Source organism: Pseudorca crassidens, chromosome 3 (genome assembly GCF_039906515.1).
Source record: "Pseudorca crassidens isolate mPseCra1 chromosome 3, mPseCra1.hap1, whole genome shotgun sequence".
Classification (NCBI taxonomy): domain Eukaryota; kingdom Metazoa; phylum Chordata; class Mammalia; order Artiodactyla; family Delphinidae; genus Pseudorca; species Pseudorca crassidens.
Window position 1 is genome coordinate 111812079 of NC_090298.1, and position 14708 is coordinate 111826786.

At 37.0% G+C, this 14708-nt stretch overlaps 1 protein-coding gene across 1 annotated transcript in view; it reads right to left on the reverse strand.

Moving 5' to 3' along the window:
* The window catches only part of CDKL3 (cyclin dependent kinase like 3), a 91813-nt gene that overhangs the window by 60872 nt on the left and 16233 nt on the right, over positions 1 to 14708 (reverse strand). Inside the window, 1 exon segment of the mRNA XM_067731756.1 lies at positions 14364 to 14542. Coding sequence (XP_067587857.1) covers positions 14364 to 14542 — 179 coding nt within the window.

Genomic DNA, 14708 nt, shown 5'->3' on the forward strand with positions numbered 1-14708 from the left:
ATATGCAAAACTATAAACTTCTAGACAATAATATAGGAGAAAATCTAGATGACCTTGTGTTTGGTGATGAGTTTTTAGATACAATACTAAAAGCATAATCCACAAAAGAAAAAATGGCTAAGAAGTACATCATTAAAATTTAAAACTTTTGCTCTGTGAAAGACACTGTTAAGAGACTGAAAAGAGAAGCCACACAGTTGGAGAAAATATTTGCAAAACCCATAACTGATAAATGAGCTGCATCCAAAATATACAAAGCACTCTTAAAACTCAATAATAAGAAAACAATCAGGGACTTCCCTGGTGGCACAGTGAATAAGACTCCACACTCCCAATGCAGGGGGCCCGGGTTCGATCCTTGGTCAGGGAACTAGATCCCACATGCATGCCGCAACTAAGAGTTTGCATGGTACAGCTAAGGAGCCCACGTGCTGCGATTAAGGAGCTGCTGAGCCGCAACTAAGGAGCTGCTGATCTGCAACTAAGGAGCCCACTGGCCACAACTAAGACCCTGTGCAACCAAATAAATAAAGAAAACAATCAAATTAAAAATTGGGCAAAATATCTGAACAGACACCTCACCAAAGAAGATATACACATGGCAAATAAGCATATGAAAAGATGTTCAACATCATATGTCATCAGGGAACTGTAAATTAAAACAGTGAGATAGATACCACCAAACACCTATTAGAATGGCTAAAATCTAAAACACTGACAATACCAAATGCTGGTAAGGATGTGGAGCAACAGAATTCTCACTCATTGCTGTTGAGAATGCAAAATGATACAGCCACTTTGGAAGACAGTTTGACAGCTTCTAACAAAGCCAAACATAGTCTTACCATACAATCCAGCAAAAATTGCACTCCTTGGTATTTAGCCAAATGAGTTGAAAAACTTATGTCCACAAAAAACCTGCAGATGAATGCTCACAGCAGCTTTATCCATAAGTGCCAAAACTTGAAAGCAGGTAAGATATCTTTCATCAGGTGAATGGATAAACAAACTGTCAGACATACATACGATGGAATATTAAATGATTACAAAGAAATGAGCTATCAAGCCATAAAAAATATGAAGGAACCTTAAATACACATTGCTAAGTGAAAGAAGCCGTCTGAAAAGGTTGCATAATGTATGACTCCAATTATACGACAGTCCAGAAAAGGCAAGTGTATAGAGAGATTTAAAAGATCAGTGGTTGCCAGGGGTCCAGGGAAAAGGAGGGAAAGATAAAATGGTAGAGCACAGAGGATTTCTGGGGCTGTGAAACTATTCTGTATGATACCATAATGGTAGATACATGGCATTATACACTTGTCAAGACCCATAGGAAACACAATACAAAGACTGAATATTAATATAAATGATGGACTTTAATTAATGATAATGTATAAATATTGGTTTATCAATTCTAACAAATGTACCAAACTAATGTTAGATGTTAATAATAGGGAAACTGTGCTGTGTGGGTGGGGGTAAAGGGCATATAGGGAAACCCTGTACTTTCTGTTCAATTTTTCTGTAAACCTAAAACTGCTCTAAAAAAGTAAAGTATATTAATTTAAAAAATTAAAAGAGAGAAAAAAAGCAAGATTCTATACAATATATATAGTATGTTCCTATTTCTGTTTAAAAGGAAGATGTGTATCTGTGTGTATTGCTAGATAATGATTTTAAGGAACAAATGACTTAACTGTGGTGTATACAATTTGTTAAGCCCACATTACAACAAAAACTGGATAATAGGAACTTAAAAGCTTGCTTACTTCACAAGTTTTAAGAACTTACAGCAGAAACTAACACAACATTGTAAAGCAGTTATACTCCAATAAGAAAAAAGGAAAAGAAAAAAAAGAACTTAATAGAAATTTATAAGTTTTAGTGAGAAACACTAAAATTAAGACCAACTTATTGCCTTCAAAGTTTTAAGTAAATTATTTTTAGGCACTCTCCCTACAGTATGAAATTCTTACTCACCTCCTCCACTTCTAACAGAGGCACTAAAAACACTCCTACACAAATACACAGCTTGTTCTGAACTTTCACAGTTCAGTTTGGTAAGGTAAGGCATCATCTGCAGAACTGTAAAGAATTATCTAGGCAGGCCTTTCAAAGAGCAATAGGAGACAAAATACATATAGTTGATTGTCACTGCAGTGCTAATCTTAATGGGCTCCCCCATTATCTGAAGTATGAATAAATCCTAGGATAACATGCAGGAATAAGAGGAGGATTAAAAAGAATCACATGGAGGAAGAACTTGGAGATCTGCTGACCTACTCTCCAGTGAAACTGCTGAAAATTATGAAAAAAAACCCACAATAATTAAAACCTCTAGAAATAGTCCTAAGGGCAAACAGTGGGGGAAGGACTTGGAGATCTGCTGACCTACTCTCCAGTGAAACTGGTGAAAATTATGAAAAAAAACCCACAACAATTAAAACCTCTAGAAATAGTCCTAAGGGCAAACAGCAAATGAAAAAAAATCTATTCAAGAAAATCTATGAAGGGACTTCCCTGGTGGCACAGTAGTTAAGACTCCAAGCTCCCAATGCAGGGGGCCCAGGTTCAATCCCTGGTCAGGGAACTAGATCCCACATGCATGCTGCAACTAAGAGTTCACATGCCCAACTAAGGAGCTGGCAAGCCGCAATTAAGGAACCCAAGTGTCGCAACTAAAACCTGGCGCAACCTAATTAATTAATTAAATATTTTAAAAAAGAGAAAATCTATGAAAATTTGTTTAAAAAGATGAGTCTGTGGTATTTGAATCAAGACCACTCTCTCCCTCCTCCACTCTAGCTCAGTAAGGCAAAGACACTACCCTACACAGTTCCAGCCAAGAACTTCAGGCTTCCTTTTTCCCTAGCTCACAGTCAGAGGGCTTTATTCCCAAGAGGAAAACTTCAGTATTTCTCATATTTCCCCCAGTCACCTGTTCCTGAGGCTAAGTCCTGGGTGAGTGTGGAGAAAAACTTCAAAACAGCAAGAGAAAAATAATTCATCACTTACAGAGGAATCTCCTTAAGATTAACAGTTGACTTCCCAATAAAAACAATCTAGGCCAGGGACTTCCCTGGTGGTCCACTGGGTAAGACTCCACACTCTCAGTGCAGGGGGCCTGGGTTCGATCCCTGGTCGGGGAACTAGACCCTGCATGCATGCTGCAACTAAGAGTTTATACGATATAACCAAGGGTCCACATGCCGCAACTAAGGAGACCGCGCATGCTGCAACTAAGACCCAGCACAGCCAAAACAGATAAATAAAAATAAATAATAAATAAATATTAAAAAAAAACAATCTAGGCCAGAAGGCAGTGGTACAACATATTCAAGCTGCTCGAAGAAAAAATTATTAACTAAAAATCCTATATCCAGCAAAGTTATCTTTTAAAAATGAAGGTGAAATAAAGACTTCCCCAGATAAACAAAAATTAAGAGAATCTGTTACCAGCACGCCTGTGTAACAGGAAATACTAAAGGAAGTTTTTCAGGCTAAAAACAAGTGACCCCAGACAGTAATTCAAGTCCACACAAAAAACAATGAGCCCAAGTAAAGGTACTTATGTCATTATAAAAGACTGTACATTACTTAACCATAAAAAAGAATGAAATTTTGCCATTTGCGACAACATGGATGGACCTAGACGGTATGCTAAGTGAAATAATTCAGACAGAGAAAGACAAATACTGTATGATATCGCTTATATGTGGAATTTAAAAAATAAGACAAATGAACAAACATAGCAAAACAGAAACAGAATTATAGATATAGAGAACAAACATGTGGTTGCCAGAGGGGAAGTGGGTGGGGGAAGAGAACTAGGTGAGGGGAGTTAGAAGGTACAAACTTCCAGTTACAAAATAAATGCGCCAAAGGGATGAAACATACAGTATGGTGAACATAGTCAGTAATTATGTAATATTTTTGTATGATGACATATCATAACTAAATTTATCATGGTGATTATTTGAAATGTATAGAAATATCAAATCACAGAGGGTTATAGGTCAATTACATTGGGTTGGCCAAAAAGTTCGTTCGGGTTTTTCTGTAAGATGTTACGGAAAACCCGAACGAACTTTTTGGCCAACCCAATACTTTAGAAACAAACAAACTCATAGAAAACGAGATTAGATTTGTGGTTACAGCAGAGGCAGGGGGATGTGGGGGGAGGGTAAAATGGATGAAGGTAGTCAAAAAGTATAAACTTCCAGATATAAGATAAGTAAGTACAAGGGATAATGATAAATATAATTAACACTGCTGTATGTTACATATAAAAGTTGTAAGAGAGTAAATCTTAAGAATTCTCATCACACAGAAAAATTAGTTTCTACTTCCTTAATTTTGTTTCTATGTGAGATGATAGATGTTTACCAAACTTACTGTGATAATCATTTCATGATGTATGTGAGTCAAATCATTATGCTGTATACCTTAAACTTATATAGTGCTGTACGTCGATTACATCTCAATAAAACCGGAAGAGAAAAAGACAGTATAAATTCCTATTTTCCTCTTTTATTCTCTTGATTTATTTTAAAAGCAATTGTATAAAATACTCTGCATATAGTATATTGTTGGGCCTGTAACATATAGAAATGTAATGTATGTGTAACATTATTTGCCAATAACAGCAAAAAGGAGGTAAGAGAGAGCAAAACTGTTTTGGCTAAGGAAATTACTATAGATTATAAAGTAATAATTACAACAAGGTATTTTGGGGTTTGTAACATTAATAAATTATTATACACAGCAAAAATACCACAAAAAGACAGAAAAGGGAATAAAGCTATATAGGAGTAAGTTTTCTATGTATATATCACTGGAATTAAACTAATATAAATCTGAAGCTGATTATGATAATTTAAGGTGCACATAATAAACATTAGAGCCACCACTAAACAAATCCCCAAAACATATAGTAAAAAAAAAATCATTAAAGAAATTGAATTGAGGGACTTCCCTGTCTGTCCAGTGGGTAAGACTCCATACTTCCAATGCAGGGGGCACAGGTTCGAACCCTGGTTGGGGAGCTAAGATTCCCACATGCTGCACAGCGTGGCCAAAAAAAAACAAAAAAACAAAAAAAGAAATTGAATTGATACATTACAAGATATTCACTTAATGAAAAAGGAAAGCAGTAAAATGGGAACAGAGGAACAAAAAGGACATGAGACACAAATAAAGAAATAAAGCAGATGTATGGACTTCCCTGGTGGTGCAGTGGTTAAGAATCCGCCTGCCAATGCAGGGGACACAGGTTCGAGCCCTCGTCTGGGAACATCCCACATGCCGTGGAGCAACTAAGCCTGTGTGCCACAACTACTGAGCCTGTGCTCTAGAGCCCGCAAGCCACAACTACTGAGCCCACATGCCACAACTACTGAAGCCCGCGTGCCTAGAGCCTGTGCTCCACAACAAGAGAATCCACCGCAATGAGAAGTCCGCGCACCGCAATGAAGAGTAGCCCCCGCTCGCCACAACTAGAGAAAGCCCGTGCACAGCAACAAAGACCCAACACAGCCAAAAATAAAATAAATACATAAATAAATTTATTTTTTTTAAAAAAGGATATATTAAAAAAAAGCAGGTGTAAATCCAACTATATCACTAATAACATTAAATGTGAATAGATTCAACAATCTACTTAAAAGGCAGAGATTGTCAGCCTGAATTTCAAAAAAACATAATTCAACTATATGCTGTTTACAGGAGACACATTTAATAAATTTTACACATTTATTCAAAGATACAAACAGCTTGAAAGTAAAAGGAATGAAAAAGCTACATCATGCAAACAACAAGCACAAGAAACTGGACAAAGTAGACTTCAAACAGAAAATGTTACTAGAGATAATGTTATAATGATAAAAGTGTCAATTCATCAGAAAGCTGTAACAATATAAACATGTTGAGAACAACTGGACAGAAGATCAACAAGGAAATAGAAGACTTGAATAATACTATAAACCAGTTACACCTAATAGACATCTATCGAATACTTCATCCAATAACAGAATACACATTCTCTCAAGTCACATGGAACATTCACCAAGATAGACTATATGGTAGGCCATAAACAAACCTCAATAAATTTAAAAAGACAGAAATGATACAAAGTATATTCTCCTATCACAATAGAATACAATTAGATATAAGTAGCAGGAAAATTTGGGAAATGACACATTACTAAATAACAAATGTATCAAAGAAGAAATCAAAAGGGAAAACAGAAAATACTTTGAGATGAATGAAAATGAAGAAACAAAACAAAATTTAGGGTATGTAGGTAAAGCAGTGCTTAGAGAGAAATTTACAACTATAAATGCCTATATTAAGAATTAAGACAGACAACACACCTATCCCTATCTACACAGCAGCACTATATACAATAGCCAAGACATGGAAACAACTTAAATGTCCATTGACAGATGAATGGATAAAGATGTGGTATACATATACAATGGAATACTACTCAGCCATAAAAAAGAATGAAATAATGCCATTTGCAGCAACACAGATGGACCTAGAGATTATCACACTAGTGAAGTAAGTTAGAAAGAGAAAGACAGACACCACATGACATCCCTTATATGTGGAATCTAAAATACGACATAAATCAACTTACCTATGAAACAGAAACAGAAACAGACTCACAGGTTATAGAGAACAGACTTGTGGCTGCCAAAGAGGCTGGTGGGGTGGGGGAGGGATGGATTGGGAGTTTGGGATGAGCAGATGCAAACTATTATATATAGAATGGATACACAACAAGGTGGTACTGTATAGCCCAGGGAACTATATTCAATATTCTGTAAGAAACCATAATAGAAAACAATATGAAAAAGAATATATATCCATGTATCAATATAACTGAATCACTTTGCTGTACAGCAGAAATTAACACAACATTGTAAATCAAATACCCTTCAATAAAATTAATTTTTTTTAAAAAGAATTAAGACAGATATTAAATCTACAACCTAACCTTCCATTATAAGACACTGGAAAAAACAGAGCAAACTAAAACTACAGCAACCAGAAGGAAGGAACATTATTAGATTAGATTAGAGTGAAAACTAATGTAACAGAATTTTTTAAAATAGAGAAAATCAATGAAACCAAAAGATGGTTCTCTGTAAAAATCAACAGAATCGACATTTAGCTAGAATGACTAAGAAAAAAAGAGTGAAGACTCAAATTACTGGAATCAGAAATGAAAGAAGTAACACGACTACCAACTTTACAAACATAAAAAGTACTATCAAAAAATACAATGAACAGGGACTTCCCTGGTGGCGCAGTGGTTAAGACTCCGAGCTCCCAATGAAGGGGGCCTGGGTTCGATCCCTGGTCAGGGAACTATATCCCACATGCATGCCCCAACTAAGAGTTCGCATGCCACAACTTAGGAGCCGGTGAGCCTCAACTAAGGAGTCTGCCTGCTGCAACTAAGACCTGGCACAACCAAATAAATAAATAAATAAAATATTTTTAAAATACAATGAATAACTGTATACCAACAAATTAGAGAATTCAGATTAAAGGATAGTTTCTGAGAAAAACACAAACTACTGAAATTGGTTCAGGAAGAAGTCAACAGGTACTTCCTTGGTGGCCCATTGGTTAAGACTCCATGCTTCCACTGCAAGGGGCACGAGTTTGGTCCCTGGTTGGGGAACTAAGATCCCACATGCTGTGTGGTGCAGTCAGAAAAATAAAAAATAAAAAGACAATCTAAATAAACCCATAACAAGTGAAAATTCTGAATCAGTAATCAAAAGCTACACACAAAGGAAAGCACAGGCCCAGAGGGCTTCACTACTGAATTCCACCAAACATTTAAAGAAGATGATCATGTGAATTCTTTACAAACTTTTCAAAAAATAGAAGAAGTATGAACAGTTCCCAACTCCTTTTTAGAAACCAGTATTATCGCGATACCAAAATCAGACAAAAACATCACTAGAAAAGAAAACTACACACCAATATCTTGTACACATATGGACACAAAAATTCTCAACAAAATACTAGCAAATTGAATCTAGCAACATATAAAAAGAATTATACACCATGATTAAGTGGGATTTATCCCAGGAACACAGGTTAGCTCAACATGGAAAAATCAATTAATGTAATACATTATATCAATAGATTAAAAAACAAAAATTCGCATGATCATCTCAGCAGGTGCAGAAAAAGCATTTGACCAATACCCTTCCATGATAAAAACCCTCAATAAACTAGGAATTAAAAGGAAACTTTGTCAACACAACAAAGGGTACCTATGAAAAACCCACAGCTAACATCATACTTAATAGTGAAAAGATGGGGAGTTTTTCTCCTAAGATTTGGAATAAGACAAGGATGTCTGCTCTTATCACTTCTATTCAACATTGGGCTGGAGGTTCTGGTCAAAGAAATTAGGCAGGAAAAAGAAATGGAAGGCATCCAGACCAGAAAAGAAGTAAAATTATCTCTACCCAAAGATAACGACCTTTTATACAGAAAGTATAAATCCACTAAACAATTATTAGAACTAATAAGTTCAGCAAGGTTGCAAGATACAAGATCAATACACAAAAATCCCTTGAATTCTTTTACACTTGCAATGAACAATCTGAAAATGAAATTAAGAAAATTTGATTTACACTAGCATCAAAAAGAATAAAATACTGGGACTCTCCTGGCAGTCCAGTGGTTAAGACTCTGCACTTCCACTGCAGGGGATGTGGGTTCGATCCCTGGTCAGGGAACTAAGATCACACATGCCATGCTGTGTGGCCAAAAATAAAAAAATTTTTTTAAATAAAAAAATAAAAGAGGGCTTCCCTGGTGGCGCAGTGGTTGAGAGTCCGCCTGCTGATGCAGGGGACACGGGTTCGTGCCCCGGTCTGGGAAGATCCCACATGCCGTGGAGCGGCTGGGCCCGTGAGCCATGGCCGCTGAGCCTGCGCATCCAGAGCCTGTGCTCTGCAACGGGAGAGGCCACAACAGTGAGAGGCCCGCATACCGCAAAAAAAAAATAAAAGAAAATAAAAAATAAAAGAATAAAATACTTAGGAATAAATTTAACAAAATAATGTAAAATGTAACAAATGTGGCCTAATTAAACTCAAAAGCTTTCGCCTAGCAAAGAAAACCATAAACAAAACAAAAAGACAACCCACAGAATGAGAGAAAATATTTGCAAATGATGCAACCGACAAGGGATTAGTCTCCAAAATTTATAAACATCTCATGCAGCTCAATACCAGAAAAACAGAAAACCCAATCAGAAAATGGGTGGAAGACCTAAAGAGACATTTCTCCAAAGAAGACATACAGATAGCCAACAGGCACATGAAAAAATGCTCAACATCATTAATTATTAGAGAAATGCACATCAAAACTACAATGAGATATCACCTCACACCAGTCAGAATGGCCATCATCAAAAAGTCGACAAACATAAATGCTGGAGAGGGTGTAGAGGAAAGGGAACCCTCCTACACTATTGGTGGGAATGTAAATTGGTAAAGTCACTATGGAGAACAGTATGGAGGTTCCTTAAAAAACTAAAAATAGAGCTACCATATGATCCAACAATCCCACTCTTGGGCATACACCCAGAGAAAAACATGGTTTGAAAGGATACATGCACCCCAGTGTTCATTGCAGCACTGTTTACAATACCCAAGACATGGAAGACATAAATGTCTATCAACAGATGAATGGATAAAGAAGATATGGTACATATATATAGTGGAATATTACTCAGCCATTAAAAAGAATGAAATAATGCCATTTGCAGCAACATGGATGGACCTGAATATTATCATACTAAGTGAAGTAAATCAGACAGAGAAAGACAAATATCATGATATCGCGTATATGTGGAATCTAAAAAAAATGGTACAATTGAACTTATTTACAAAACAGACTCACAGGCTAAGAGAAGGAACTTGTGGTTACCAGGTGGAAGGGTGGTGGGGAGGGATATATTGGGAGTTTGGGATTGACATGTACACACTGCTATATTTAAAATAAAATGCCTTACCATGAAAAAATGTAAAATGTATGTGCTAAAAGCTATAAAGCATTGTTGAAAGAAATTAAAGATCTGAAAACATCTTATGTTCATAGATGAGCAGACTTAACATTAAGACAGCAATATTCTCCAAACTGATTTATAGATATGCAATCCCTATCAGAATCCTAGCTGTCTTATTGGCCAAAAACCCCACAAAATTGATAAATCTGATCCTAAAATTCACATGGAATTGCAAGGGTCCCGTAACAGCCAAAACAATCTTAAAAAAGAAGAACAAAGTTGCAGCACTCACACTTCCTGATTTCAAACTAGCTACAAAGCAATGGTAATCAAGACAGTGTGGTTCTAGAACAAGGACAGAGATACAGATCAATGGAACAGAATCAGAAGTCCATAAATAAACCATCTGATTTTCATCAAGCGTGCCATGACCATTTAATAGGGGAAAAAAATCATCTCTCCAACAAATGGTGCTGGAACAACTGGCTAAACACATGCAAAAGAATGAGGTTAATTAAATTAACTTCATTTAAATTAATTAAATTAACTTCACATTTAATTAAAAATTAACTCAAAACAGATGAAATACTTAAATGTAAGAACTAGAAGTATAAACCCCTTAAAACAAAACAGAGGGGTAAATCTTCACAACCTTGGATTTGGCAAAGGATTCTTAAATATGACACCAAAAGCATAGGCAACAAATGGAAAAAACAGATAGAATGGACTTCATCAAAATAAAAAAATTTGTGTGACAAAAGACACAAGTAAGAAAATGAAGAGACAGCTACAGAGTGAGAGAAAATACTTGCAAATATATACCTGATAAGGAATCTGTATCTAGAGTATGAAGAATTCTTCCAATTTAATAATAAAAGCCAATGTAATTTAAAAATGGGCTATGGATCTGAACAGACATTTCTCCAAGGAAGATATATAAATGTCCAATAAGCACATAAAAGATCAACAATGAAGTTCAACAATCATTAGTCATCAAAGAAATGCAAATTAAACCCATAATGAGATACCACTTCACACCCATTAGGATAACCAGAATCCAAAAGTCAGATAATAACAAGTCTTGGTGAGGATGTGGAGAAATTTGTAACCCTCATACTCTGCTGGTGGGAAAATAAAATGATGCAGACACTTTGAAAAACAGTCCGGCATTTCCTTAAAAAACTCGACATGGGGCTTCCCTGGTGGCACAGTGGTTCAGAGTCCGCCTGCCGATGCAGGGGACACGGGTTCATGCCCCGGTCCGGGAAGATCCCACATGCCGCGGAGCGGCTGGGCCTGTGAGCCATGGCCGCTGAGCCTGCGCGTCCAGAGCCTGTGCTCCGCAACGGGAGAGGCCACGACAGTGAGAGACCCGCGTACCGCAAAAAATAAAAACAAAAAAAAATTCGACATGGAGTTACCATATGACCCACAATTTCAAATCCTAGGTACATACCCAAAAGAAATAAAGACACATGTCCACAGTAAAATGTGTATACAAATGTTCACAGCAGTATTATTCATAATAGCCAAAAAGTGGAAACAATCAAAATGTCCATCAACTAATGAATGGGTAAATAAAATGTGGTATAACCATAAAATGGATATTATACAGCCAAAAAAGATAAAGTACCGATACATGCTGCAACACGGATGAATCTTGAAAATAGTTAAGTGAGATAAATCAGTCCCAAAGGACCAGATATTGCATAATTCCACTTATATGAAATGTCCAGAATAGGCAAATCCAGAGAAAATGAAAGTAGATTGGTGTTTGCCTAGGCCTGGAAGGGTTGGGAGGAAATGGGGAGTGACTGCTAATGAGCACAGGATTTCTTTTTGGGGTGATGAAAATGTTCTAAAATTGAATGTGGTAATGGTTGCATGACTCTAAATATACTAAAAACCACTGAATTGTACACTTTAAATCTGTCAATTGTATGGTATGTGAATCATATCTTTAAAAGAGCTGTCATTTAAAAAGGCTAGATTAAACTAAGTAGATACACTTTTGTGTAATAAAACTATTAAAAATGCAAGAAACTGATTATAATAAAAGTCAAGGGACTTTCCTGGTGGCGCAGTGGTTAAGAATCTGCCTGCCAAGGCAGGGGACACAGGTTCGAGCCTGGTCCGGGAAGATCCCACATGCCGTGGAGCAGTGAAGCCTGTACGCCACAACTACTGAGCCTGCGCTCTAGAGCCTGTGAGCCACAACTACTGAGCCCATGCACCTAGAGCCTGTGCTCTGCAACAAGAGAAGCCACTGCAATGAGAAGCCCGTGCACTGCAATGAAGAGTAGCGCCCGCTCACTGCAAGTAAAGAAAGCCCGTGCGCAGCCATGAAGACCCAACACAGCCAAAAATAAATAAATACAATTTTTTTTTAAAGTCAATATCATGGCTACTTTTGAGGTTAGAAAGAATATTGTAAGTGGAATATGGCACATAGAGGGTTTTATGGGGTAGCCTGCAAAACTCTATTTTTCCATCTCGTGATGGAAGTATACATTTGTTGTGTGAGCTTTTCTTGTATCTGTGTTTTATTTTACATGTTTTAAAATGTAAAGATGTTAAAATTTAACATGTTTTAAAAACTCACTAGCAAATTTATTTCAAACTCAATGTGAAGCCTTGCATTAGAATCCAAACTGACTATATACAAGGCATCAATTTTGGCTCTCTAGAATACAAGAGATTACACCTATCCTCAAGGAATTTATCTTTCAGCAAGAAGAATATTTTAAAAAGAGGTAGATAGAACTAGGCCATATTAAATATTAACTGGCACAAAATCTACATATAATGTACAACAGGATTTAGAGAAGGATATGATTTGGGGGGCAAGGGATAGGAATAAGGGGGTACATCAGGAAAGGAATTTAAGTAAATATCACAAACAGGGTAAAACTGGGAGAGATCTTACAAAGGCTACATTGATTGAGCATTTACTGCTTTTTCATTTTTCTCATTCATTAAATCATTTAATCCTCACAATAAACCTATGAAACTGGTTCCATTATTATTTCCATTATACAGATAAAGTAACTGAGGCACAGAGGTGGTCTGCATACGGTATCAGTGATAAGTACAGTTGAAAACATACCCTGGATAGACTTTGGGTAAATTAGTTTACTTTTCTTAGTAAACTTACTCACTTTCTTACTTTTTTAGTGTCTTACTCACTACCTGCCTTAGTGTGTCGTCTTATTTGAAATGGGGATAAAATACTAGCACCTTCATCAGAGGGTTGTTGTGAAAATTAGATAATTTAATGCATGTAAAGCATTTAGAACAGTTTCTAGCTTTAAAATAAGTACTTAATGATATTAGATTTAAAAATAAATAAATTTATTTATTTACTTATTTATGGCTGCATTGGGTCTTTGTTGCTGCGCGTGGGCTTTCTCTCTAGTTGCAGTGAGCGAGGACTACTCTTCATGGCCATGCATGGGCTTCTCATGGCGGTGGCTTCTCTTGTTGCAGAGCACAGGCTCTAGGAGTGTGGGCTTCAGTAGTGTGGCACGTGGGCTCAGTAGTTGTGGCTCACAGGCTCTAGAGCACAGGCTCAGTAGTTGTGGTGCACAGGCTTAGTTGCTCTGCGGCATGTGGGATCTTCCCGGACCAGGGCTTGAACCCATGTTCCCTGTATTGGCAGGCGGATTCTTAACCACTGCACTACCAGGGAAGTCCCGATGTTAGACATTATTATAATAACAGAACAATGGTTTCTAGGAAAAGCATGTGAGAATTATCCCCACTCCCATTTCTTGTATTCAGTTGTACAACTTGGTCCCTTTGTTCTTCAAGATTCATTATTTGTTTATTAGATTGTTGTTTCCTATACTGTTTCGCAATAGACTGAGACCTTTCTACTTTTTGAGGCATCTAGAACAGTTCAATTTAAAAATGATTTGCCAGTCTTTGCAAAGATTGTGCCGTATTCAAGAAGCAGGAAATCTGGCAGATCCTGTGGTAACACTGGCAGAGTATAGTAAATGTAGAGCCTACAGATAAGCAGAGGAGGCAACTCTGTTAAGAGTGGGGCACAGCTTAAAGCAAGCATGGATACAGCCTGAGGGGTGACTGCATAGGTCTTCCGGGGCTGGGGCCACTCAGCCCCAGAGGGCAAGCGTGGTAACGTCAATAGCAGGGCAGGTGCCTAGGGTCTCTCTGCTCTATTTTGGGGTGTCCCTTTTCTAGCCCAAACCCAGATGCAGAAGGCAGAGGATGTCAGTAGTATGGGTGACAGATACACCAAGGGAAAAAAAGAGACGGCTAGGAAAGGCCAAGCAGGATTCCCAAATATACTTACTTTCCATAAGATGTATCTTTTAATACTAATTCTGGAGCTCTATACCAGCGTGTGGCCACATAGTCCGTATAAATGTCTCCAGGAGCTGCTAGCGTTCGTGCAAAACCAAAATCACAGAGTTTAGTAATTCCTGACTGGGATACTAAAATATTCTCAGGTTTTATATCTCGATGAATGATCTAAAAACAAACAGAAGATGCAATAGATTAAAATGAGGTTTCATTATCTAGAAAATCTCTCAACAATTACATAGAGAAAATCTAGCTAATTAAGACAGGAAAGCTATTTTCTTACCAAATGCAAATGATTAAGTACACAATGCAAAAGCTAAATAGTTATATACTT